The sequence below is a fragment of the Haliotis cracherodii genome, unplaced genomic scaffold (genome assembly GCF_022045235.1).
Source record: "Haliotis cracherodii isolate W230 unplaced genomic scaffold, xgHalCrac1.p SCAF_42, whole genome shotgun sequence".
Classification (NCBI taxonomy): Eukaryota; Metazoa; Mollusca; class Gastropoda; order Lepetellida; family Haliotidae; genus Haliotis; species Haliotis cracherodii.
This window is the reverse complement of record NW_027266300.1, coordinates 346,706-370,303: the sequence shown is the minus strand read 5'-3', so window position 1 is coordinate 370,303 and position 23,598 is coordinate 346,706. Positions and strand designations below refer to the sequence as shown.

General features: G+C 43.8%; 1 protein-coding gene and 1 long non-coding RNA gene across 5 annotated transcripts; one reads left to right on the top strand and one right to left on the bottom strand.

The window, feature by feature from the left end:
- Positions 1-409: 409 nt before the first annotated feature.
- Positions 410-23,303, bottom strand: LOC139441614 (proton-coupled folate transporter-like). 4 transcript variants are annotated; one of them, XM_071222425.1, is made up of 6 exons: positions 21,949-23,303; positions 12,225-12,308; positions 9,352-9,508; positions 5,106-7,199; positions 4,732-5,071; positions 410-4,527 (listed from the first exon to the last, which is right to left on the bottom strand). In XM_071222425.1, exons 1-4 carry the CDS (start codon positions 23,093-23,095, stop codon positions 7,034-7,036), a joined length of 1,554 nt encoding a protein of 517 aa, XP_071078526.1. In that variant the 5' UTR covers positions 23,096-23,303; the 3' UTR covers positions 410-4,527; positions 4,732-5,071; positions 5,106-7,033. The 4 variants fall into 4 exon arrangements, with proteins under 4 accessions (XP_071078526.1, XP_071078527.1, XP_071078525.1 ...); XM_071222426.1 differs by having other exon boundaries at positions 4,732-4,833; XM_071222424.1 differs by having other exon boundaries at positions 410-4,493; positions 4,596-7,199.
- On the top strand, positions 11,121-12,309 carry LOC139441615 (uncharacterized). The gene is made up of 2 exons (XR_011651636.1): positions 11,121-11,177; positions 12,212-12,309. It is a non-coding gene; the product is annotated as an uncharacterized lncRNA (long non-coding RNA).
- Positions 23,304-23,598: the final 295 nt, after the last annotated feature.

Below are 23,598 nucleotides of genomic sequence, written 5' to 3'. Positions count from 1 at the left end.
ACACGTCAGACCTCAACTAGATCAACAGTGTCACATCGTGTCCTAGCAAAATGGGAATGATAACTTCCGTTCTACTCCCAAACGAGGCACCAATATGACCACGCCGTCGTTGGGCACAGAGGATTGCGGTTTAGTTGTACCACCACCGTTCATACCGGCCCTCGCGTCTGTCCATATATGGGAGTCCAGCTTGTTTTTTTGGTTGGGAGTGAATTAGGTGTTGTAAGTTTCTAACCAATATGAAGTGTGCGACCAAGGGGCTTAGTTCCCGCTTGTTTCTGGAAAAACATGAGTCAGTGAGTGAAGTAGGTCTCACTTGTTTGACCAATATGCAGCCATGCTGGCTCCCACCAACATCCTTTTTAGCTAACAAAACACATTACAACAGTGTAGTTGCAACAGCATCGACTTTATTCACAATCATATGGACTAGTGCACCTGTAGCTCTCCCCTCCACGTGAGTCACATGACCAGTCGTTGTCTGCCACGCCCTCACTGCAGTACAGTGGCACCTGACCCTACGGCCACGTGGTCGGTCCGCTGTGTGGCAGTGTGACAAAAACCTTTATAACAGAACCTAACAGCATTTATGTGTTTCTCCTAACTTGAATACACTTTTAATCTAAGTCTGGCTAGTGGTGGACAAGGCCTGGAATAACATGACCACTTGTTAAAAACAGTAACATGAGTAGAATATCAAAGATGCACACATACAATATAATTAAACCAGAGCCTTAGAACTTCATGCTTGAAACCCCTACATACATGGTTATTTTAATATTTTACTGATGACATAAATACATCCATGAGGAGGAACGGCTTGGAGAGTATGAAGACGTAACCCTGAAGCGTACATAATTCAGGAAGCATGTAAATTCAACTGACTGACAATGTTAAGTACGTGTCACTGTTATTTTCAAGCTCCATTTTGGTAGATGTCCATAAAGTTTAATAAAATGTGTTACAAAAAGTTATTCAAATATTATTTTTTATATAAAAAGCATAAATCGTATAAAAGTGTACTGATTATGAAATAGTGCTAATTGACTTCCACCTGCATAATTAGCATTAATTTGAACTACTTGCAAACAAAACAAATAACAATAACACATAAACACAAAATAGCAATGGACATTCAAACTTCATATAGCAATAAGCCTGTATGGCCATTCAAGCGTTGTGATAGCCAATTCAATCCAACACAATGTCTGAAATTGCATCCAAAGTGTTATAAAAACGACCTCACAATTACAACTACATCTTTTGTGAGAGCAGTCCATTATTATTTCAAAGCACTGACAATAAAACACAGCATATTCAAAAACAACTATCACAGCTATACAAGTTAATTAGGTGCGGCAATAAATAAATACTATATTAGTTGCAAACAGGAGATTTACAAAACATGGAATTATGCTGTTCTTCAACTGGAATAAAATGCACCAAATAAAAAGAGAATTTTACAATATTACATATTCCCTATTTGAGATGCCAAGCTGACAATGCCCCAGAATTGTTTTGATTTCACAGTAAAATGCATCCATGAGTCCGTGTCGGGGAGGGAGGGGGTGACAGGATGACAGGACAGGATGTATCTCCTACTTCAAAGTATTTGATTATATTTGATGAAACGCTTCATTTGCATCATGAAGAGTGAGTGAGTGAGATGGGTTCTACACCAGTAATATCATGGCGGGAAAACCAGAAATGGGCTTCACACATTGTACCCATGTAGGGATTTGAACCCAGCTCTACCACATTACGAGTCAACACTTTGCCCATTTGGCTACCCCACCAACCCATTGGAAGTCCGAGAGATTCCTGATTACCATTCAAACTATTCCAAGGTGCCTCCTGTTGCATTGGTGTTACATCGATAACTTGAGCCAAGACTCCACCTCCATAGGATCCCAAACACACTGGATGCCTGGATATTTGAAATAAATGCACTCACATTTTTTATTGGCAGTTAGACCTTGGATGAATATGATAACATCATTGTTCAGTTGAAGCAGGGGCAAGAAACAGCCCTGGTGTTAGTTACAAATGATAAACAACATTGCTGTCCATAGTTTCATGTCGAAGTGACACCAGACATGATACATGGGCAATATAGTATTATCACAGAAATTATTCGAAGGAGTCTTGTCAACACATATCAAAGTGAAAAAACACACCAAGTTCATCAAAAGTTAACAGTTGAGTAGCTTGATTCAATTATTTCCAAACTTGAAAGCTATACAAAATGACAATAATCTATTAATGCCAAGCAAATGCATTTACAAATTTATGTTCAAACTTACACAAATTAGTTTTGTAACTAACAGTTATTTCTTAGGCCTTGAAAAACGTGTCTTTAGAGTATCCATTACTTTGTGCAACTGGTCACCTGCCCATGCACTCTGACTCCTATATATGTGTACACCGAGTGTGGTCAGGAGCATGGAGTCATGAAAATCAAAACGTTTTAGTTTGGGACATACAAAAACGATCAAAGAGTACACTACCATCTAACAGATTTCTGGAGAAAACCAAGGGTCTGAGATCATGCATATTCAACAACCCGAATGCATAACAAGATAATATATATATAATAAGGTAGGAAACAAACAAATCTGTAACAGCAACACCTTGTAAAAGACAAACTCACAACTGTGGAATGGTAGGGAAGTAAATAGTACTTCAAATATTTGTTGCTACAATTCCTCATCAATGTCAGTGGTTAGAACACACACTGATGCCCCACGACCGGCACCTGGAACGAGGGAGTCTGCCCCTGAATCCATCTCATCACACTGTCCACTTCCAGGTACTGAATGATCAAGGTAGGTCTTGACCAAAACCATATGAAAACAGGACCCATCCGAAAGAGTGAGTGAGTTGTTGGATTGAACGCCGCTTTTAACAGTATTAGTTAAATCGTGGCGTGTCAGCTTAATGTGGGAGGAAAGCCCGAAGTGATGCAGGTCTCAGACGTTTACCAGTTCGGTGAAACCCACGAGCACGGTATGGTGCTGACAAACCTAGAAACATAATCGAGGCGAACCGGGATTCCAACCCACAATCATAGGTTTCTGTGTGCCCAAGGGATGCAACTCTGCACAGTGAATCGTGGCACCTTAGGACGACTGCCCCCAAACAAACAGGTTTTTTACACAGTTGACATGCATACCAGGCAATTACTGGTGCTTCGTCAGAGAATGACTGATGCTGTAACCTCCACATGTACGAGAAGTGACTCGAGGCAAACATACGAAGCTGGTGTTGTGCAAGTAGCCAATGCATGTGGCCTGGATGGGGACAGGGTATTTATCATACTGCGTGCTACGAGGTCACAAGTCAAGTACCTCCTGGCTATCAGGCCCGACCTGCTGTAAGTGTCGACAACACAAGGATAATTATGTACACAAAATTAACTAGTAACATTTGGCTGTTTTGTGAGTATAGATTATGGCAAATATTGGACTAACAGGGTACAAATATCAAACATTCCTGCAGTAATTGTGACATTCACAGCACACACATCCAACTCCATCATAGCATTCAGTCATATATAAATCCTCAAATCCTCACCAATCTATTTCCACCGTCATGGAAAATATATCTTATCTACAAAAATTCTAAGCTACTGAAAAAAAACAGATTTCCAAATTTTCTTAGTTCAAAATATATCACTTTGGTCTCTTTATCTTGATTTTAGTGAAGATGTGTTTTTAAAAAAATAAAAAACAAATACGCTACCATGTAGTCGATGTTCCTGTAGATCAACTGGAATAGCCTGACAACCAATGGGATATGGTGGTCACATTCGCTGACTTGGTGGATGGTTTTCACAGTATCCCAGTTGCATAGATCGATGTTCTGAATGTCAATCACTGGATTGTATGCTCCATTCTTGATTATTTACAGACCGCTGTCATATAGCTTGAATATTGCTCGGTGCAGCGTTAAACAAAAAAACAAATAAACTCTGAAATCATCATTATTACTATGCTTACAGATAAACGTAATTTTATGTTGTTTCCATGGATTAACTTTTAGAGTTTACAAACGGGCCAGGTGGAATATAAATATTTTTTTTAAATTAACCACCAAACCTTGCATCACCTGTGCGAGGACACGTCCCTGGATACAGACATGTACTGTATGCATTCTGGTTCATGTAACACATTCAAGCTACCATGGCTACAGGATCATCTTTCGTTGAAGTTGAAGGAAAACAGCAGACAAGGAAATAACAAATTCCTAACACACATAGAACATGCTGTAAAAATATCTCTCTCTGTAGACAACACATACTAACTGAAATGAAATATGCACTTTGCAAATGGAAGGTCAACGACATCAGATGTCATGTATGGTTTCAACTGCAAGCCAAAAGAGGAAAGAAAAGTTTCAATTCTTCCTGGCTTATATAAGTCTCACCTGCACTACACATACTGGCTTATATAAGTCTCACCTGTACTACACAGACTGGCTTATAGACGTCTCACCTGCACTACACAGACTGGCTTATATAAGTCTCACCTGTACTACACAGACTGGCTTATATAAGTCTCACCTGCACTACACAGACTGGCTTATATAAGTCTCACCTGTACTACACAGACTGGCTTATATAAGTCTCACCTGTACTACACAGACTGGCTTATATAAGTCTCACCTGCACTACACAGACTGGCTTATATAAGTCTCACCTGTACTACACAGACTGGCTTATATAAGTCTCACCTGCACTACACAGACTGGCTTATAGACGTCTCACCTGTACTACACAGACTGGCTTATATAAGTCTCACCTGTACTACACAGACTGGCTTATAGACGTCTCACCTGTACTACACAGACTGGCTTATATAAGTCTCACCTGTACTACACAGACTGGCTTATATAAGTCTCACCTGTACTACACAGACTGGCTTATATAAGTCTCACCTGTACTACACAGACTGGCTTATATAAGTCTCACCTGTACTACACAGACTGGCTTATATAAGTCTCACCTGCACTACACAGACTGGCTTATATAAGTCTCACCTGCACTACACAGACTGGCTTATATAAGTCTCACCTGTACTACACAGACTGGCTTATATAAGTCTCACCTGCACTACACAGACTGGCTTATAGACGTCTCACCTGTACTACACAGACTGGCTTATATAAGTCTCACCTGTACTACACAGACTGGCTTATAGACGTCTCACCTGCACTACACAGACTGGCTTATATAAGTCTCACCTGTACTACACAGACTGGCTTATATAAGTCTCACCTGTACTACACAGACTGGCTTATAGACGTCTCACCTGTACTACACAGACTGGCTTATATAAGTCTCACCTGCACTACACAGACTGGCTTATATAAGTCTCACCTGCACTACACAGACTGGCTTATAGACGTCTCACCTGTACTACACAGACTTTACCCCCTGCGTTGGCCCCATACATGGCCTGTGTGGCATCGTGTATAATGCTGACTTCATTTGATTTTAATTCATCTGTTATATAAGGCCACAACAAATTAACTTTCCATCCAAAGTGAGATGGGAAGCGGTGTATCCCGGACATTATGTTTTCCTGGATAGACAGACCTGTGGAAATACGGCATATGGTTGAAGAAATCAAGGATGGTGGACAGTGAAGAAAACAACATATTCATCATGCTCATCAATCATGTCAACACAGCCTACTGTTTTGTTTCACAATAATTTCTTAAGTTTCAGTGGGTGGTGCAACAATATGAGCACAGAATAATCTCGACTGTCCAATCCCACACACAATATCCCTGTAACACATATTACACACACGACATCTGGACAACAGCACACATTAAATCCTGAAGACACACATTAAACACACTATATCTGGATAATATTACATCCTCAAGATATCCTGAAGACAAACATTACATACACATACTAAGTTTGGATAATAACACACATGATCTGATCTGATCTGATCTGATCTGATGAGATCTGATTGTTCAAAGTGATCTTGATAAAATACTATGTATCCCACTTTGGAGGGAAATAAATTGCTCAGCGAGAGAAAAAATCCCTTATACCCCGCCATGAACAAGACAGATTTCTGAGAGGCAGAATAAATCTCATATATCCAGCTTTGAAGCAAAAAGTCGCAGGCTTTTTCCGAGTCAATGAAAGTCATGTAACATAGCACAAGTTAACAGCTCATACAAACAGCTGTTTTCTATCAGTTTTGAATTTGTCTTAATTCTTTTACAATGTCATATTAAAAGATGTCAGAAAGATAAATTTGTTGTAGCAGTTTCACAAAGGGTACATGTGGTTTCATGCGTCCTGTGTTTGGATTTATACCACTAGCCTCCTGCTCATGGCATAAAACCTAAGGCGGGACGCACGAAACCACATATATCCCCCGTGATACTGCTATAACTTATACTATAACCTGAAGACATGCACTACACACACTATGGCTGGAGAGTAACACACATCATATCCTGAAGACACACATGACATGCAACATAGTAACAACAGCAACAATGCAGATGTGTGAACACACCAAGCACCTGTCACACACAATTAAACGTCATGCACAATTCTCAACGTAAGATCCACACAGCCTCCTACTGAGCAGCTGCTTCTTGCTTTTGTACTTCTCCGAGTCTGAGCCAAGTAACCGATGTAGCCACAGATCACACTACAAAGCTCTTGTGATTGTTCTTAAACAAGATATATAACAGTGGAACTAACACAAGCACTGTGGATAAATATGCAGAAAACATCTTCCAAATGAGTTGACACTAGAACAGGCAACTTCAACTATCACTTTTGAGCAACAGAAATACGATGCAGTGTAAACTACAGCTGATCTTCCCCTGATAACGTCAGCCGAGACAAGCTCGGGTTTCTGATTATAGGTACACTGAACCTTGGTTCCTGATGTCCAACATACACTATCTGGGTGACTAGCTCTCCTCTGTTGGCAATCACTGGGTAAAGGTGCAAATTCCATGACTATCGATGGGACACTCGGGTGCAGTGGTTGGATCATGCATCCTGACTAAGCTGAATGAAGCTGATTGGCTCCTGTGCCAGTCTGTCGGTCTCCGATTCGCTGGGTGCTGCAGATGGTCCTTCCTCCTCCGGCTGCAGATCGGCTCCATCCATGGGCTCGTATCCCTGGGGCTCCCTGCTCTCCAGATAACGAAGGGCTCTATAAACACACAAATACATCCTCAACAAGTCATCAACAAGTAGTGAGTTGCTAATATATCTCACAGCATCGGCTCAGTTAGGAAATAACGAAACAACTTCACATTTTGTATGCCAACACACTGGAGCAAGGTGATTTGTAAAACAAGATACCACAGAAGTTCCCCGCTAACTCACTACTGTTTTGAAACATTGGAAACCTGCATAAACAAAGATAACAAGCCGAAACGTCTGCAAAACTGTTCCCATGCTGTGAATGAGCGAGTGAGTGAGCTTAACACTGGAAAATATGTCAATCAGATGAGCATGTTTATGGTGTTAACAAACATACAGACATAATCATGGCAAACTGGTACAATTACAACCAGTGATCATAGGTTCCTGGCATGCCCAAGGGATGCAACTCTGCACAGTGAACTGCTGGGCCACCCGTGTCCCCCTGGTGTGAACTACCTGCCACAGAGTGATGTACTTACACTGTGAACCCCTTCGGCAGACACACCAAGATGATGTACTTACACTGTGAACCCCGTCGGCAGACACACCAAGATGATGTACTTACACTGTGAACCCCGTCGGCAGACACACCAAGATGATGTACTTACACTGTGAACCCCGTCGGCAGACACACCAAGATGATGTACTTACATTGTGAACCCCATCGGCAGACACAGGAAGATGATGTACTTATATCGTTAACTCCATCGGCAGACACAGCAGGATGATAAACTTACATCATGAATCCTGTCGGCAGACACACCAAGATGATAAACTTACATCGTGAATCCTGTCGGCAGACACACCAAGATGATAAACTTACATCGTGAATCCTGTCGGCAGACACACCAAGATGATGTACTTACACTGTGAACCCCGTCGGCAGACACACCAAGATGATATACTTACGTTGTGAACCCCAACAGCAGACACACCAAGATGATGTACTTACATTGTGAACCCCGTCGGCAGACACACCAAGATGATATACTTACGTTGTGAACCCCAACAGCAGACACACCAAGATGATGTACTTACATCGTGAACCCCGTTGGCAGACACACCAAGATGATGTACTTACACTGTGAACCCCGTCGGCAGACACAGTAAGATGATGTACTTACATTGTGAACCCCAACAGCGGACACACCAAGATGATGTACTTACACTGTGAACCCCGTCGGCGGACACACCAAGATGATGTATTTACATTGTGAACCCCGTCAGCGGACACACCAAGATGATGTACTTACACTGTGAACCCCGTCGGCAGACACACCAAGATGATGTATTTACATAGTGAACCCCGTCAGCGGACACACCAAGATGATGTACTTACATCGTGAACCCCATCGGCAGACACACCAAGATGATGTACTTACACTGTGAACCCCGTCGGCAGACACACCAAGATGATGTACTTACATTGTGAATCCCGTCGGCAGACACACCAAGATGATGTACTTACACTGTGAACCCCGTCAGCAGACACAGTAAGATGATGTACTTACACTGTGAACCCCGTCGGCAGACACACCAAGATGATGTACTTACATTGTGAATCCCGTCGGCAGACACACCAAGATGATGTACTTACACTGTGAACCCCGTCAGCAGACACAGTAAGATGATGTACTTACACTGTGAACCCCGTCAGCAGACACACCAAGATGATGTACTTACATTGTGAACCCCGTCGGCAGACACATTAAGATGATGTACTTACACTGTGAACCCCGTCAGCGGACACAGGAAGATGATGTACTTACATTGTGAACCCCGTCAGCAGACACACCAAGATGATGTACTTACATCGTGAACCCCGTTGGCAGACACAGTAAGATGATGTACTTACACTGAGAACCCCGTTGGCAGACACACCAAGATGATGTACTTACACTGGGAACCCCGTTGGCAGACACACCAAGATGATGTACTTACACTGTGAACCCCGTTGGCAGACACACCAAGATGATGTACTTACATCGTGAATCCTGTCGGCGGACACACCAAGATGATGTACTTACATTGTGAATCCTGTCGGCGGACACACCAAGATGATGTACTTACATTGTGAACCCCGTTGGCAGACACACCAAGATGATGTACTTACATCGTGAATCCTGTCGGCAGACACAGCAGGATGATGTACTTACATTGTGAATCCTGTCGGCAGACACAGCAGGATGATAGACACGATGAAGACGAAGCCACCAAAGTAGTGCAGCGAAGAAGCGTAGATTGCCGTGAAGGTGAAGGGAGCCAGGAAGTAAATTATACTCTCCCCACAATGCATCACAGCAAACAGCGACCCTGCAACAAGAGCAAATGTTAACCTGTAATCATGGTAATAACAAGAAATAAAATCATGAAGAATAAACGGACCAAATGAGTGAGCATGAAAAGGGAGTTGGCTGAATTCTGTTTTAAGCTGTATTGGAGTTATACCCTAAAGTTGGAGCAATGTGCTAAACTCATGATAATCTTTTGGTTATTGGGTGTTTTACGCAGGGGTTTGATTTTGATTGGAAAGCCACAATTTTTAGGTATTCACATTGTTTTTACCCACTTGTATTTTAACTTGAAAACCTGTTTCATACCAATCCCTGTAAATCCTCTAAAACTAAATGAACAGTAGCTTAAACTTCTGCATCTGGTTGCATCTCGCTCTCCGGGAAGCTGTTGTTGTGTGAAAACCTGGCACTGTGAAAGAGGCCCTTTGTTTTAATCACCAATCAGCTGCTGTTTAAGATATATTGACTAAGCATGATGAACTTCTACTTACATTTCCCTGCATTAATTATTATACAGTCCATAGTGTGTCAGAGACACGCTGTAATGTTGGGTTTCTGTGAAACTCTCGCTGTGCATGACATCGCAAGACAACAGGAAATGACTATTGTCATGAATCCCACCTATACCCGCTCCCTAAACACTAAACAGTAGTGCTGGCTATCGATATAGATCACAGAGATTGATAATCTCTAACTAAGTATCGATCAATTTTCGATAAATATCGGAGAAGTAACATCGAGCAAATGTGCAAGAGTGGGTGAGTGAGTGAGTGAAAAGGGTTTTAACGCCGCTTTTAACAGTATTCCAGTTATATCACGGCGTGTCAGCTTAATGTGGGAGGAAAGCCCGAAGTGATGCAGGTCTCAGACGTTTGCCACTTCGGTGAAACCCACGAGCACGGGTATGATGCTGACAAACCTAGAAACATAATTGGGGTGAACCGGGATTCGAACCCACAATCATAGGTTTCTGGCGTGTCCAGGGGACGCAACTCTGCACAGCAAATCGCGGCGCCTTAGACGACTGGGCCACACGTGCCCCCAAATGTGCAAGAAAGTCCCCAAACTAATCAACATATTTTCCGCCACTGGTGAGTTGTGACACATTTATGCATAGATTGCTTTGTGGACATTTAAGAAACAACAAAAACAGTTGCTTTCTGTCCTCGACAATTGACATGATTGACAATAACAAGTCTGTGTCAAGGAGGGGCCCATGACGAAGCAATCCCATTCTTGTCCTGTACCTGCCTCACGTTGTCACGTTGTCCCGCTGTCCTGAATCAGAGGACCTGTGTGACAATGTCATCATGCCCCCACTGTAAGCTGGGGAGGGAGGGGCGGGCAGAGCAGATAGTCATTGTAGAGAGGGAAGTGCAGTCATGTGTGACAATGTCATCATGCCCCCACTGTAAGCTGGGGAGGGAGGGGCGGGCAGAGCAGATAGTCATTGTAGAGAGGGAAGTGCAGTCATGTGTGACAATGTCATCATGCCCCCACTGTAAGCCAGGGAGGGAGGGGCGGGCAGAGCAGATAGTCATTGTAGAGTGGGAAGTGCAGTCCTGCCTTGAGGCGTGACGGCACATGTTGCACAACTGCTAACTTCCTGTTACAGCTGTCACAGATTATCTAGCAGGCAACACACAGTCAAGTCAAATGTCATTTTGTGCTGAGAGTCGACTATTGAGGTGAGTTGAAATGGGGTTTAACTTTGTGTCCAAGATTATCGCACTTATACAGCGATATGCATGCATGTGTGTGTTTAACATGAATACCCCACTCATACACAGTATACTCCAACCGAACAGTCCTTGTTTTATCCCCTTAATGCCGAGCCAGGCAGGGTAACATCAAGTACCATCTTTTAATGTCTTTTGGTACGACCCGGCCGGGGATGAAACCCCAGACCTTCCTCTCTCACTTGACCATGGAGGTGGTCAGTCGACTATTGATGAACAGACTGTAACAGACAGGTGAGTCGGGGGATGACTTGACCCCAGTGATCTGCTCAGCTGACAGGTGTCACAGACAGGTGAGCCGGGGGGATGACTTGACCCCAGTGATCTGCCCAGACGACAGGTGTGACAGACAGGTGAGTCGGGGGGATGACTTGACCCCAGTGATCTGCCCAGACGACAGGTGTCACAGACAGGTGAGCCGGTGGGATGACTTGACCCCAGTGATCTGCCCAGCTGACAGGTGTGACAGACAGGTGAGTCGGGGGGATGACTTGACCCCAGTGATCTGCCCAGCTGACAGGTGTCACAGACAGGTGAGTCGGGGGGATGACTTGACCCCAGTGATCTGCCCAGACGACAGGTGTGACAGACAGGTGAGCCGGTGGGATGACTTGACCCCTGTGATCTGGCCAGCTGACAGGTGTCACAGACAGGTGAGTCGGGGGGATGACTTGACCCCAGTGACCTGCCCAGCTGACAGGTGTGACAGACAGGTGAGTCGGGGAGATGACTTGACCCCTGTGACCTGCCCAGCTGTGACAGAAAGGTGAGTCGGGGGGATGACTTGACCCCAGTCACCTGCCCAGCTGACGGGTGTGACAGACAGGTGAGTCGGGGGGATGACAATTAAGAAAGAAGTCTGTTTTGCTTATCTAAACTTTATTTCATCACAAATGGCCGGCACCAAAAATTAAGTTTGTTGTATCCATCAGTTCGTTGCAAGTGTGTTCATTATATAAGTATTTTACTGTCTGTTCATGTAGGGGAGACTCTCACCTTGTTCCGATGGGGAAATTCCTCTTGACACGATGGACCTCATCATTGGGAATGGTAGAAGTTCAAACGCCAACAGCAGAATGGCTGGAAAATAAGGAAAAAATCTTTTAACATGACAAGAAAATGCAGTGAAGCAGTCGTGTTCCCGTTTACTGGTAATTACCAGTCTTTTAGCGGTAGTATTAGGCTTGGACAAGTAATTCATGTGACCATGGTGACTGTCAGTCCCTGTGGACCGGACAATACCTTATAAATCTTTTTTGTTCAAGAAAACATCAGGAACATACCTGTAAGTATTTTTTTTGAATGAATTCAGCTTGTCTGTTACCATGGTTACCATCATGGCTTCCCCTTGACTAACATTTCGCTTTGTTTCGTAGTAAAGCGACTTAGTCTCGAAATATTCACCAAAAACAGAGAAAATTGTGACTGAAGTTTGTGTGAATGACATGTAGATCTAACTAAGTTTCTTCAGAGATGATGTATTGCATTGAACATGATGTTGAAAGAATTAAAACCAGGTACTTTTCATACATTTTGTTATTTGACAAAAATTAGGGGGACTTGACAATTTTTAGAGTTGCCAGTCCACCAGGACTGGCAGTTTCAAAAGGTTGCAGGAACACTGCAGCTTGACTTGAGTGAAGGGAAACTGAGAGATGTGTGTCCACGACATCAGGTTCACTGTCTTGTCCTTCTGCTCCCTGATCAATGGTCACCTGATTTAAATTAATTGATTCTGGCAAACATCCCTGCCCATTGCTTCCATGCCTGGGGCACATTAAGCACAAGCTATCACCTCGGCAAAGTTTAATCATTAAACTCTCTGCAATATGTATGTGTCAGACACGGAAACAAAAGCCTAATTCCCCCAACTGACTGCTGTCACCAGCAGCAGAAGCAACTTGGGGCACATTCAAGTTACCTGCCACATTCAAGTTACCTGCCACATTCAAGTTACCTGCCACATTCAAGTTACCTGCAACATCATTTCCCCATTGCCTCAGTTGTAATGCAGATCGTTCAGTCTGCCAAATCAATAATTTAATTGCACTACATTGTCAGAACATTAAAATTAAACTGACAAATTATGTGACGATATTACTACCAATATCAGCTTTGTTTAAATGTGGAAAAGCCAACGTCTATATACAAACAGCCTTCTAACCAAGCTATCAGTGGCAGCCAATCAGAACTACGTTGGATTACTTGCCTACAGGGGTGCTTGTGTTTGCTACATCACTTGGAACTCATCACAGGGAACTCCCACATCAAGCCAATCAAGAAAATATACGTCACCACATTTCAAGTTTTGATGTTAAACCGAAACGTCGTGGATTCCAATAAACAGCAAATCGTAATCATAATACCTCAAAGTGCGAGACAACAAGCCAACCCCTGATATTGTGTTGATGTTTGCAAGTCAATTGAATTTATTTTTGTTTCAGATCATGATTTGTGGTTCAATCAATAACAACATAATTTATTGTGTACTGAACTGTGTACTGAGTGTGGCGAGTCACATGTGAAGGGTTATGATATTATATAGAAGCTGCAGGATTAGGGGGAGAAGAGAATATGTTTTAGATTAAAAAAATAATTTGTGGTGTGAGTGAGTTGGTATGCCGTTTTAACAGTCTTACAGTTTTATCACGGCGTGTCAGCTTAATGTAGAAGGAAAACCAGAAGTGATGCAGGTCTCAAATGTTTACTACTTTGGTAAAACCCATGGGTATGGAGCTGACAAACCTAGAAATATAACAGGGGCAAACCAGGTCCGAGTCCACAATCATCGGTAATTTATTATAAAAGAAGGACATCAATAAATATGTTGTAAGAGTGACCCATACAAAGACCTATGACTCCCTGTGACACAGCTTGGGGGCCATGTTGACCCAAGTTTTAAAAGGCCAGGCAAACCCTGCATTATCTCCACTATAATATATCAACTCCCTAAAGCTGTAAATGTAAACCGATGTTCATCTGCAGACACAAAGACTTGAAACAATGGCACATGCTTGAAGTGGCCAAGTTTTGCCTTGATGGATGACCACGTCTCATCAGTAATATTTCTTATGTTTATCCATTAATCCATCCTTGATATAAGACAGCATCACCCTATATTACAACAAATACGGCACTTTTCTCTGGGCGAGATCATTTCTGCATCATCACGATCGTGACATCCTATTTAAATTCTGGAACATACACAAAATACTTTTTTTTACCAAATATCAAAGATCAATAGTTAACACGTCCAACTGATACAGTACATATATGTTCTGGTCCTGCAACTTTCCAACTGCCACCTGAGCGGTGAGCCGACAATTCCGATTCCGTGGCGTACAGGGCAGGCTCCCCTGCGCAGCCGGCAAACGTGCGTGGCAAGGCAAGCATGGTACGCTTTATAAAGGGAAATACTCAAACTGGAATATAGCATGGACATTCAACATGGCCACCTATGGTGTAAATATGCTTTGTTATTTTCCTTCAACGGTTACAGCTTAATCAAACAAGCAGGATGGAAATTGTTCAACAGGGAGCATTTCAGTAATGCTAAGCTGCTTCTGAGGCCTGCAGAACCTGTTTCAGTTAATTCTTGACGTAAATACCAGTTCAGACTAAAATAGTCACATGAGGCATTAAATGTTGAAAAAGATTGATGAAACATTTCCTCTCATATATGAGGCTTGCAAACCACATTCATTGTTATGAATTTTAATATTAAGAAGCTATAGAAGATTAATAAAAAAACAATTAAAAAACTGAAATAACCATTCAAATATTGTAGATTGTTTGAAGACAATAAGTAGGCCAGTGCCTCCAAAATTGGACAACATGACGGATCAACAGGATGAAATACCCTGTCCCAGTGTCTCCCAGACTGGACAACATGACGGATCAACAGGAAGAAATACCCTGTCCCAGTGTCTCCAAGACTGATCAACATGACAGATCAACAGGAAGAAATACCCTGTCCCAGTGTCTCCAAGACTGGACAACATGACAGATCAACAGGAAGAAATACCCTGTCCCAGTGTCTCCAAGACTGGACAACATGACAGATCAACAGGAAGAAATACCCTGTCCCAGTGTCTCCCAGACTGGACAACATGACGGATCAACAGGAAGAAATACCCTGTCCCAGTGTCTCCAAGACTGGACAACATGACAGATCAACAGGAAGAAATACCCTGTCCCAGTGTCTCCAAGACTGGACATGACAGATCAACAGGAAGAAATACCCTGTCCCTGTGTCTCCAAGACTGGACAACATGACAGATCAACAGGAAGAAATACCCTGTCCCAGTGTCTCCAAGACTGGACAACATGACGGATCAACAGGAAGAAATACCCTGTCCCAGTGTCTCCAAGACTGGACATGACAGATCAACAGGAAGAAATACCCTGTCCCAGTGTCTCCAAGACTGGACAACATGACAGATCAACAGGAAGAAATACCCTGTCCCTGTGTCTCCAAGACTGGACAACATGACAGATCAACAGGAAGAAATACCCTGTCCCAGTGTCTCCAAGACTGGACAACATGACGGATCAACAGGAAGAAATACCCTGTCCCTGTGTCTCCAAGACTGGACAACATGACAGATCAACAGGAAGAAATACCCTGTCCCAGTGTCTCTAAGACTGATCAACATGACAGATCAACAGGAATAAATACCCTGTCCCAGTGTCTCCAAGACTGGACAACATGACAGATCAACAGGAAGAAATACCCTGTCCCAGTGTCTCCCAGACTGGACAACATGACAGATCAACAGGAAGAAATACCCTGTCCCAGTGTCTCCAAGACTGGACAACATGACAGATCAACAGGAAGAAATACCCTGTCCCAGTGACTCTAAGACTGATCAACATGACAGATCAACAGGAAGAAATACCCTGTCCCAGTGTCTCCAAGACTGGACAACATGACAGATCAACAGGAAGAAATACCCTGTCCCAGTGTCTCCAAGACTGGACAACATGACAGATCAACAGGAAGAAATACCCTGTCCCAGTGTCTCCAAGACTGGACAACATGACAGATCAACAGGAATAAATACCCTGTCCCAGTGTCTCTAAGACTGATCAACATGACAGATCAACAGGAAGAAATACCCTGTCCCAGTGTCTCCAAGACTGGACAACATGACAGATCAACAGGAAGAAATACCCTGTCCCAGTGTCTCCAAGACTGGACAACATGACAGATCAACAGGAATAAATACCCTGTCCCAGTGTCTCTAAGACTGATCAACATGACAGATCAACAGGAAGAAATACCCTGTCCCAGTGTCTCCAAGACTGGACAACATGACAGATCAACAGGAAGAAATACCCTGTCCCAGTGTCTCCAAGACTGGACAACATGACAGATCAACAGGAAGAAATACCCTGTCCCAGTGTCTCTAAGACTGATCAACATGACAGATCAACAGGAAGAAATACCCTGTCCCAGTGTCTCCAAGACTGGACAACATGACAGATCAACAGGAAGAAATACCCTGTCCCAGTGTCTCCCAGACTGGACAACATGACGGATCAACACTGATCTCGATTCTAGATTCTAAAGTTAATAAGAAGAGCCAGATCTTTTGTATATGACAGTTTTTCCTGTTACTTTGTGAATGATTTTCACCAAAATCTATTGATGCATATCACCTGTAGGCCACATCAAGTCCTCACAAGGATGTCAGTTCATCTGACTGTCATATCATGGTATCATGAACTGAGTGATTCTATCTTGACTTAAGTAACCACACACCGATCCACATCATAGTCCAGTGGACCATGGCACACTCTGTAACATCACACTTAGATTCTCTAATGTCTTATACAAACAACAGAGCGAGCAGTATGAATCTCATGCAATGCATTTGTTCAGGCAGGCATTCTTATACAGGTCTCATTATCAATACTCAACAGGCCCAGGGCACCTTTCCACAAAGCGATCTTAGCGTTACGACTATCGTAAGCCAGTGTTAAAGTATGGGACATATGATAACCTTAGCACTAAGATGGCTTTATGGAACGGGGCCCAGGGCCCTTCATCATATACACAGAATCAGACAGTTTAAAGCATTATCAAATAGTATCATTAACATTCATAACACTAACTTGCCAACAGTGGTTTGGACTAATGACATCATTGTCCCCATAAGAACAAAAACACCTGTTTCTCCATGCAGAAAGAATTGCCCAACCTGTAACCATGGGTAACTCTGTATTTGTGAAAGCTGACCACTGCCATGCCCCAGGCAGCGGAGGCCCCATCACTCCTGAGCTGAGACACAAGTCAATCAATCTTTATTCATGGTACTTATGAGGCCAAAGGCCTATAGTACAATGTGTGGGGCATGTTACAAATTCATACATTTTCTTAGTTTCATGGCGTGATAAATGAACATTGATAGATTTCTAATAGTTTCTGTACAATCACAAGTCATTAATTTACAAAATTTGTTACCGTTTGGGTTGCGGTAGAAATAGTTATTTAGATATTTTGCTCTTAAATCTTCATACACTGGACATACACATAAAAAGTGATATTCATCTTCAGTACAATCAGTTTTACAAATCCTACAAGGTCTGTGTTCTCTTGCAATACCTTCATATCTGCCTGTTTCAATAAATAGATCATGTGAGCCACAACGGAATCGAGAAAGAGCTGTTCTAAACTTATGTAAATTTACACTTAATAGATAAGGTTCTAGTATAATAGTAGTCTTAAATGTAGTGTAATAGTTTGCTTTTCTAGAACTAAGCAAAGAACAATGCCATTTTTGAATGTACATATCTTTTAAAGTCACAAGTCATAGATATGATGCACAATCCATCTGTGATGTCAGCTTGCCCGAATACATGTACTTATCCAGTGTATCAAGGACCAGGTCCTCCTCCTGACCACAGTCCCTGCCTTGCGGCATGATCGTAAACATTAACCCTACACATTGCCAGCCAACAGCTAGGTGTGTACATCTAACCATGATAACTACATGTGAACCAACAAACAACCCTGATTACAACACAGTAACCAAACTGAGAAATTATCTTGGTCCCCAATGTCAGGAGTACAAACAATATTAACTGAACAGTGACTCGAATATCACACACAGAGTTTACTGAAACCTTGCATCATGATGATGGACTGTACTTGAAGGAGCCCTCGAGGTATTTCCATGCCCGTCAGTGAACGTAATACATCTACCTGACCTGGTCTTGACTGGAAACTGTCCACTGACCAAAATGATGGATTACCAGCCCACAAGTGACACTGATAAAGTCTATCTCTTGACAGTCAAGTTGACAATATATGCACAGACCCTTGAGTCTGTTGTGGGTTTGACAAATCTCCTCTGTCCACCAACAGGAGCTGCCTCTCAGAAATATTACGTAGAGGGGAATGTCCGAGTAACTCTCTATTATTTAAAAATAATGGCGCAGTGGAGAGTTATGAGGATATTCCCCTACTTTAAACACATCTCTACTTTTACAATTTGACAAAACATTCTAAAGAGCCATGAAACATGCAGAGTATTGATCAGCCTTGAAGGAGAACACAATCAACTCTCCATTCCCTGAAACTAATGGAGCGCTCAAACAATAGAATGACGTCACAGGTGTGTTTTAATAATCCCTGAACACTTGCTAGACAACTAAAGTTACACATTTTCATGGTTAATCATGTGTTACTGTGTCAGCCAGTCTGTGACTTTAGCCACTTGTTCGAAGCCTCTGTGCAGTAAACTATCTTGTAGTCTTGTATCAGCCCATACACATGACACAGTAACACTAAGATCTACTGAGAATGATGTTGATTGACAGGTTTAAGCTGGTAGCCTCAAAAGATTTTGGCACAGACTGTTAACCATGTACTTCCAAATTATGTTGTATTCTGTTTGAAAAGTACACTAAACATGGCTAAATAAGGAGACCTACATTTCATATTTTCATTAGTCAGTTGGATCAAAATTATTTGTCTTGACTGATTTTTTATCATGTTAAGTTTAGTTGTGCTTTTCCAGTGGGTCAACAGATTTGTTCAGTGGGTCAACGTGTTTGTCAGGCCTGCTTTACTCCCTGCCTATAGCCTTATCAAGTGACCTCCTCTGAATCCAGGGAAGTTCTGCTATCAGGGGACACCGGAAATGGCAGGGGACACCGGAAATGGCAGGGGACCCCGGAAATGGTCGGGGACATCGGAAATGGCAGGGGACAACGGAAATGGCAGGGGACACCGGAAAATGGCAGGGCACCCCGGAAATGGCAGGGGACATCGGAAATGGCAGGGCACACCGGAAATGGCAGGGGACACCGGAAATGGCAGGGCACACCGGAAATGGCAGGGGACAACGGAAATGGCAGGGGACACCGGAAATGGCAGGGCACCCCGGAAATGGCAGGGGACATCGGAAATGGCAGGGGACGCCGGAAATGGTCGGGGACATCGGAAATGGCAGGGCACCCCGGAAATGGCAGGGGACACCGGAAATGGCAGGGGACATCGGAAATGGTCGGGGACAATGGAAATGGGCTTCACACATGGTCCCCTTGTGGGGATTCAAAAGGGAGCACTTTAACAACCATAGAAATTCCAAGGGAGGGACAGGGTAGGGTTAGGGGTGGGGGCAGTAGTGTGGGTGTTAAGACAAGTCAGGGTTAGGGGTGGGGGCAGTTGTTTGGGTCTTAAGACCAGTCCAGAGTACCAGGGTTAGGGTTAGGGGTGGGGGCAGTTGTGTGGGTATATGGACCAGTCCAGGGGCCTGTTTCACAAAGCGATCGTAGCGGTACGACTACCGTAATTCCTATACTTTAACATAGACTTACGACCGTCTTAGCGCTACGATCTCTTTGTGAAACGGGCCCCAGAGTACCAGGGTTAGGGGTGGGGGCAGTTGTGTGGGTGGTAAGACTAGTCAGGGTTAGGGGTGGGGGCAGCTGTGTGGGTGGTAAGACTAGTCAGGGTTAGGGGTGGGGGCAGCTGTGTGGGTGGTAAGACTAGTCAGGGTTAGGGGTGGGGGCAGTTGTGTGGGTGGAAAGACTAGTCAGGGTTAGGGGTGGGGGCAGCTGTGTGGGTGGTAAGACTAGTCAGGGTTAGGGGTGGGGGCAGCTGTGTGGGTGGTAAGACTAGTCAGGGTTAGGGGTGGGGGCAGCTGTGTGGGTGGTAAGACTAGTCAGGGTTAGGGGTGGGGGCAGCTGTGTGGGTGGTAAGACTAGTCAGGGTTAGGGGTGGGGGCAGCTGTGTGGGTGGTAAGACTAGTCAGGGTTAGGGGTGGGGGCAGCTGTGTGGGTGGTAAGACTAGTCAGGGTTAGGGGTGGGGGCAGCTGTGTGGGTGGTAAGACTAGTCAGGGTTAGGGGTGGGGGCAGCTGTGTGGGTGGTAAGACTAGTCAGGGTTAGGGGTGGGGGCAGCTGTGTGGGTGGTAAGACTAGTCAGGGTTAGGGGTGGGGGCAGCTGTGTGGGTGGTAAGACTAGTCAGGGTTAGGGGTGGGGGCAGCTGTGTGGGTGGTAAGACTAGTCAGGGTTAGGGGTGGGGGCAGCTGTGTGGGTGGAAAGACTAGTCAGGGTTAGGGGTGGGGGCAGTTGTGTGGGTGGTAAGACTAGTCAGGGTTAGGGGTGGGAGCAGTTGTGTGGGTGGAAAGACCAGTCCAGAGTACCAGGGGAAACCTTAGTTTGCACTTTTCACCTGTCAAGAGTTTGTAGCTAGTCCTGAACCAGGACAAAATGTTTACAATGTTATGAGATCTTTACTTGTCCTCAGCACAAAATATGTAGCAGTGTGAATTTCGAAGGCTGCCTTTAACCACTACGCTACCCAGCCATCCCTCACCGTTGGTAAGTTGAGTGGAACAGTCTTACCATGGCATATATAACATGTCAGCTCACAGACTTCTCTGCTGCCCAGCTTCAGCATGTATTCAGCATAGCTTCAGGTCAAGATGTAATTACTTCATTAGTGTGAAGCAGACATAGTGTCTGAGATTAGGGTAATCATTAACTGTAAGATTAATTGATATATAATAAGATACTCAAGTTGGCAGAGACATGACTTGGTGTTTAAATGACCTAAAAGAAACTTGCTGCAACCATTGTAACTGCTTATTTGCCTTTAAAAAGGGGAGGAAGGCAAACAAGGCACAAGTTTTAGATTTTAGCACTGGTGAAAGTGTTGAGTACACATGTTACAAGTATGGTGCTCACCAGGACCCCAACACACTTGATGCAGCATCAGTGGATCCTGACACGACAAGGGGATGCCAGTATCTAACACAACTGTGCCATAGAGATGGTAGATGAATGTTTTGATACATACATGATTGACAGTTGTTCAGTTTTGTTTGTTTCTTTGTTGTTTATCGCCACACTCAGCAATATTCCAGCTATATGACAGTGGTCTGTAAATAATTGAGTCTCGACCAGTGATTGACATCATGAGCATCGATCCACGCAATGGGGATGACCACTCGATCCTATTAGTTGCCTCTTACGACAAGCATAGATGCCTTTTACGACAAGCATAGATGCCTTTTACGACAAGCATAGATGCCTTTAACGGCAAGCATGGGATGCTGAAGACCTATTCTACCCTGGATCTTCACAGGTCAACAGTTGTTCAGTCTTCATTTGATCCCAATGATAGAACTTCTTCTAACTTACAGAATTAGGGAGTGTTGAAAGCAAATTGTTAATTTCTATACAGACTTGACCTTATTTGACTTACCAAAATATAAAATTGTTTCATTATGAACAACAGCAATCCAGAGGGTGCCCAGGGCCTTGGAGAAGTATCCAATGAAGGCGATGTTTGATTCTGTCAGAAACCTCCTCATTATCGGTGGACTCAGCGCTACGGCCGCAGCTGCCACAGCCATGATGACGGACAAGAACAGGCCGATCTTCACGTACGGCCCAGGCCCCGTCACATCCGTACGCCAGGAATACAAATACGGCTGTCCACTAAGATACAACACTAAGACATTCTCCTGCCCAATATGCACTGCGGCGTACGTCTGGAAAGCTAAAATGGCCATCCAGACTTTAATCAGGCCTCGGTTTTTACAACAGTTGAATATTTTGGCCATCGGTGCAAACAAATCTTTGCAACAATTTCCAGTCCTTCTGTGTCGAACCGGTCGGTCTGCTTCGCTGAGTGGGCACTCCTGTACCAGGAAGAAGGATATCAAGAAGGCGATCACTCCACAGATCAAAGTGAACCAAAATGGTTGCAAAAATCCACTGGACTTGACCCAGAATCCAACCATGATATTACCAAGAGCATATGCACCGCCGTTCAAAAACTCCTGGATAGCAAGGCGCGAGGCTCTTTGATTTGGTTTAACACTGTTAATCGCAAAATAAGTTGATCCCGCCAAGAAGGCAGTCATACTCCCACTGATTCCCCTGAGGGCCGACGCCATAAACAGGCCATCCAGGTTCCATCCGGTGTACAGAATCAGAACATAGATGAGAGAATGTGCAACACTCCCCAGCGAGGGAAGCCACAGAAGGATCTTCCGTCTGCCTGTTCTGTCACTGACAGCCCCCAGGATGAGGACGGTGATGATGGCCGGTAAACCCTCCGCAATCTGGAGTCCTAACACTGCGAGCACACTTTCCTGCTGAGCCTCGTGCCAGGAGCTTGTCTCATTCCCACTCATGCCTTTCTGGATGTCTATCAAGTTGAGGTTATGTTTTTTGTGGATTTGATCTTGAACATATTCCTGGAATAACGGCAGAGACATGTGCCGCGAGAGAAAGAAACAAAACAGGGCAGCGTCTACAAAATAGCCCTGAATAAAATCCACACACTGAAATAATTTCCTTGTTAAACCCTGTACGGGTGTCGTCTGCTCCTCGCCTTGCGACATGTTGTCCACTCCACAATACTGACCACGCTGCTCGGGTTTTAGAGAGTCATTAGTAATCCACTGTCTCACTCCTGAAACTAACCACACAGCATATTCGTTACGTCACAGTATTTACCATCCTCCGGAATGACTCACGGCCATATTTTGAATTGAAGCGTTGAGGCCACTAGATTAGATTGTGTCATCGCAAGTTCATTCATGGAGAACATCTGGCACGCCCTCTGGCAGGTGCCCGCTAAGAACGATAACTCTGGGAAATAGAATTTGCGCATTGCAGCTGCTTTGACATTTGCAAAATAAATTGTCGGTTACTGTAATTATTGTTAAAAGTGACAAACTTTGAATCACAAAATGAGCAATTCATACATTAAAAACAACAATAACTATTCCCCCATAAAATGTTTATGGAAAATGGAAAATCATAATTCTGACCAAACAACGAAGTTAAGCGTACCATACGTTTGTGTTCAATAAAACAAATATTTCACTGCTCTCTTTCAAAT

Bases quoted from the DNA above. Each gene is read 5' to 3' on its own strand.
- LOC139441614 (XM_071222424.1), bottom strand. From the start codon at position 23,095: ATGTCGCAAGGCGAGGAGCAGACGACACCCGTACAGGGTTTAACAAGG. The intron at 12,309-21,948 runs GTAAGTCAAATA...CTTATTTTCCAG, and splicing joins TGAAACAATTTTATATTTTG to CCATTCTGCTGTTGGCGTTT. The intron at 7,200-9,351 runs GTAAGTACATCA...GTGTGTTTATAG, and splicing joins CTGCCGACAGGATTCACAAT to AGCCCTTCGTTATCTGGAGA.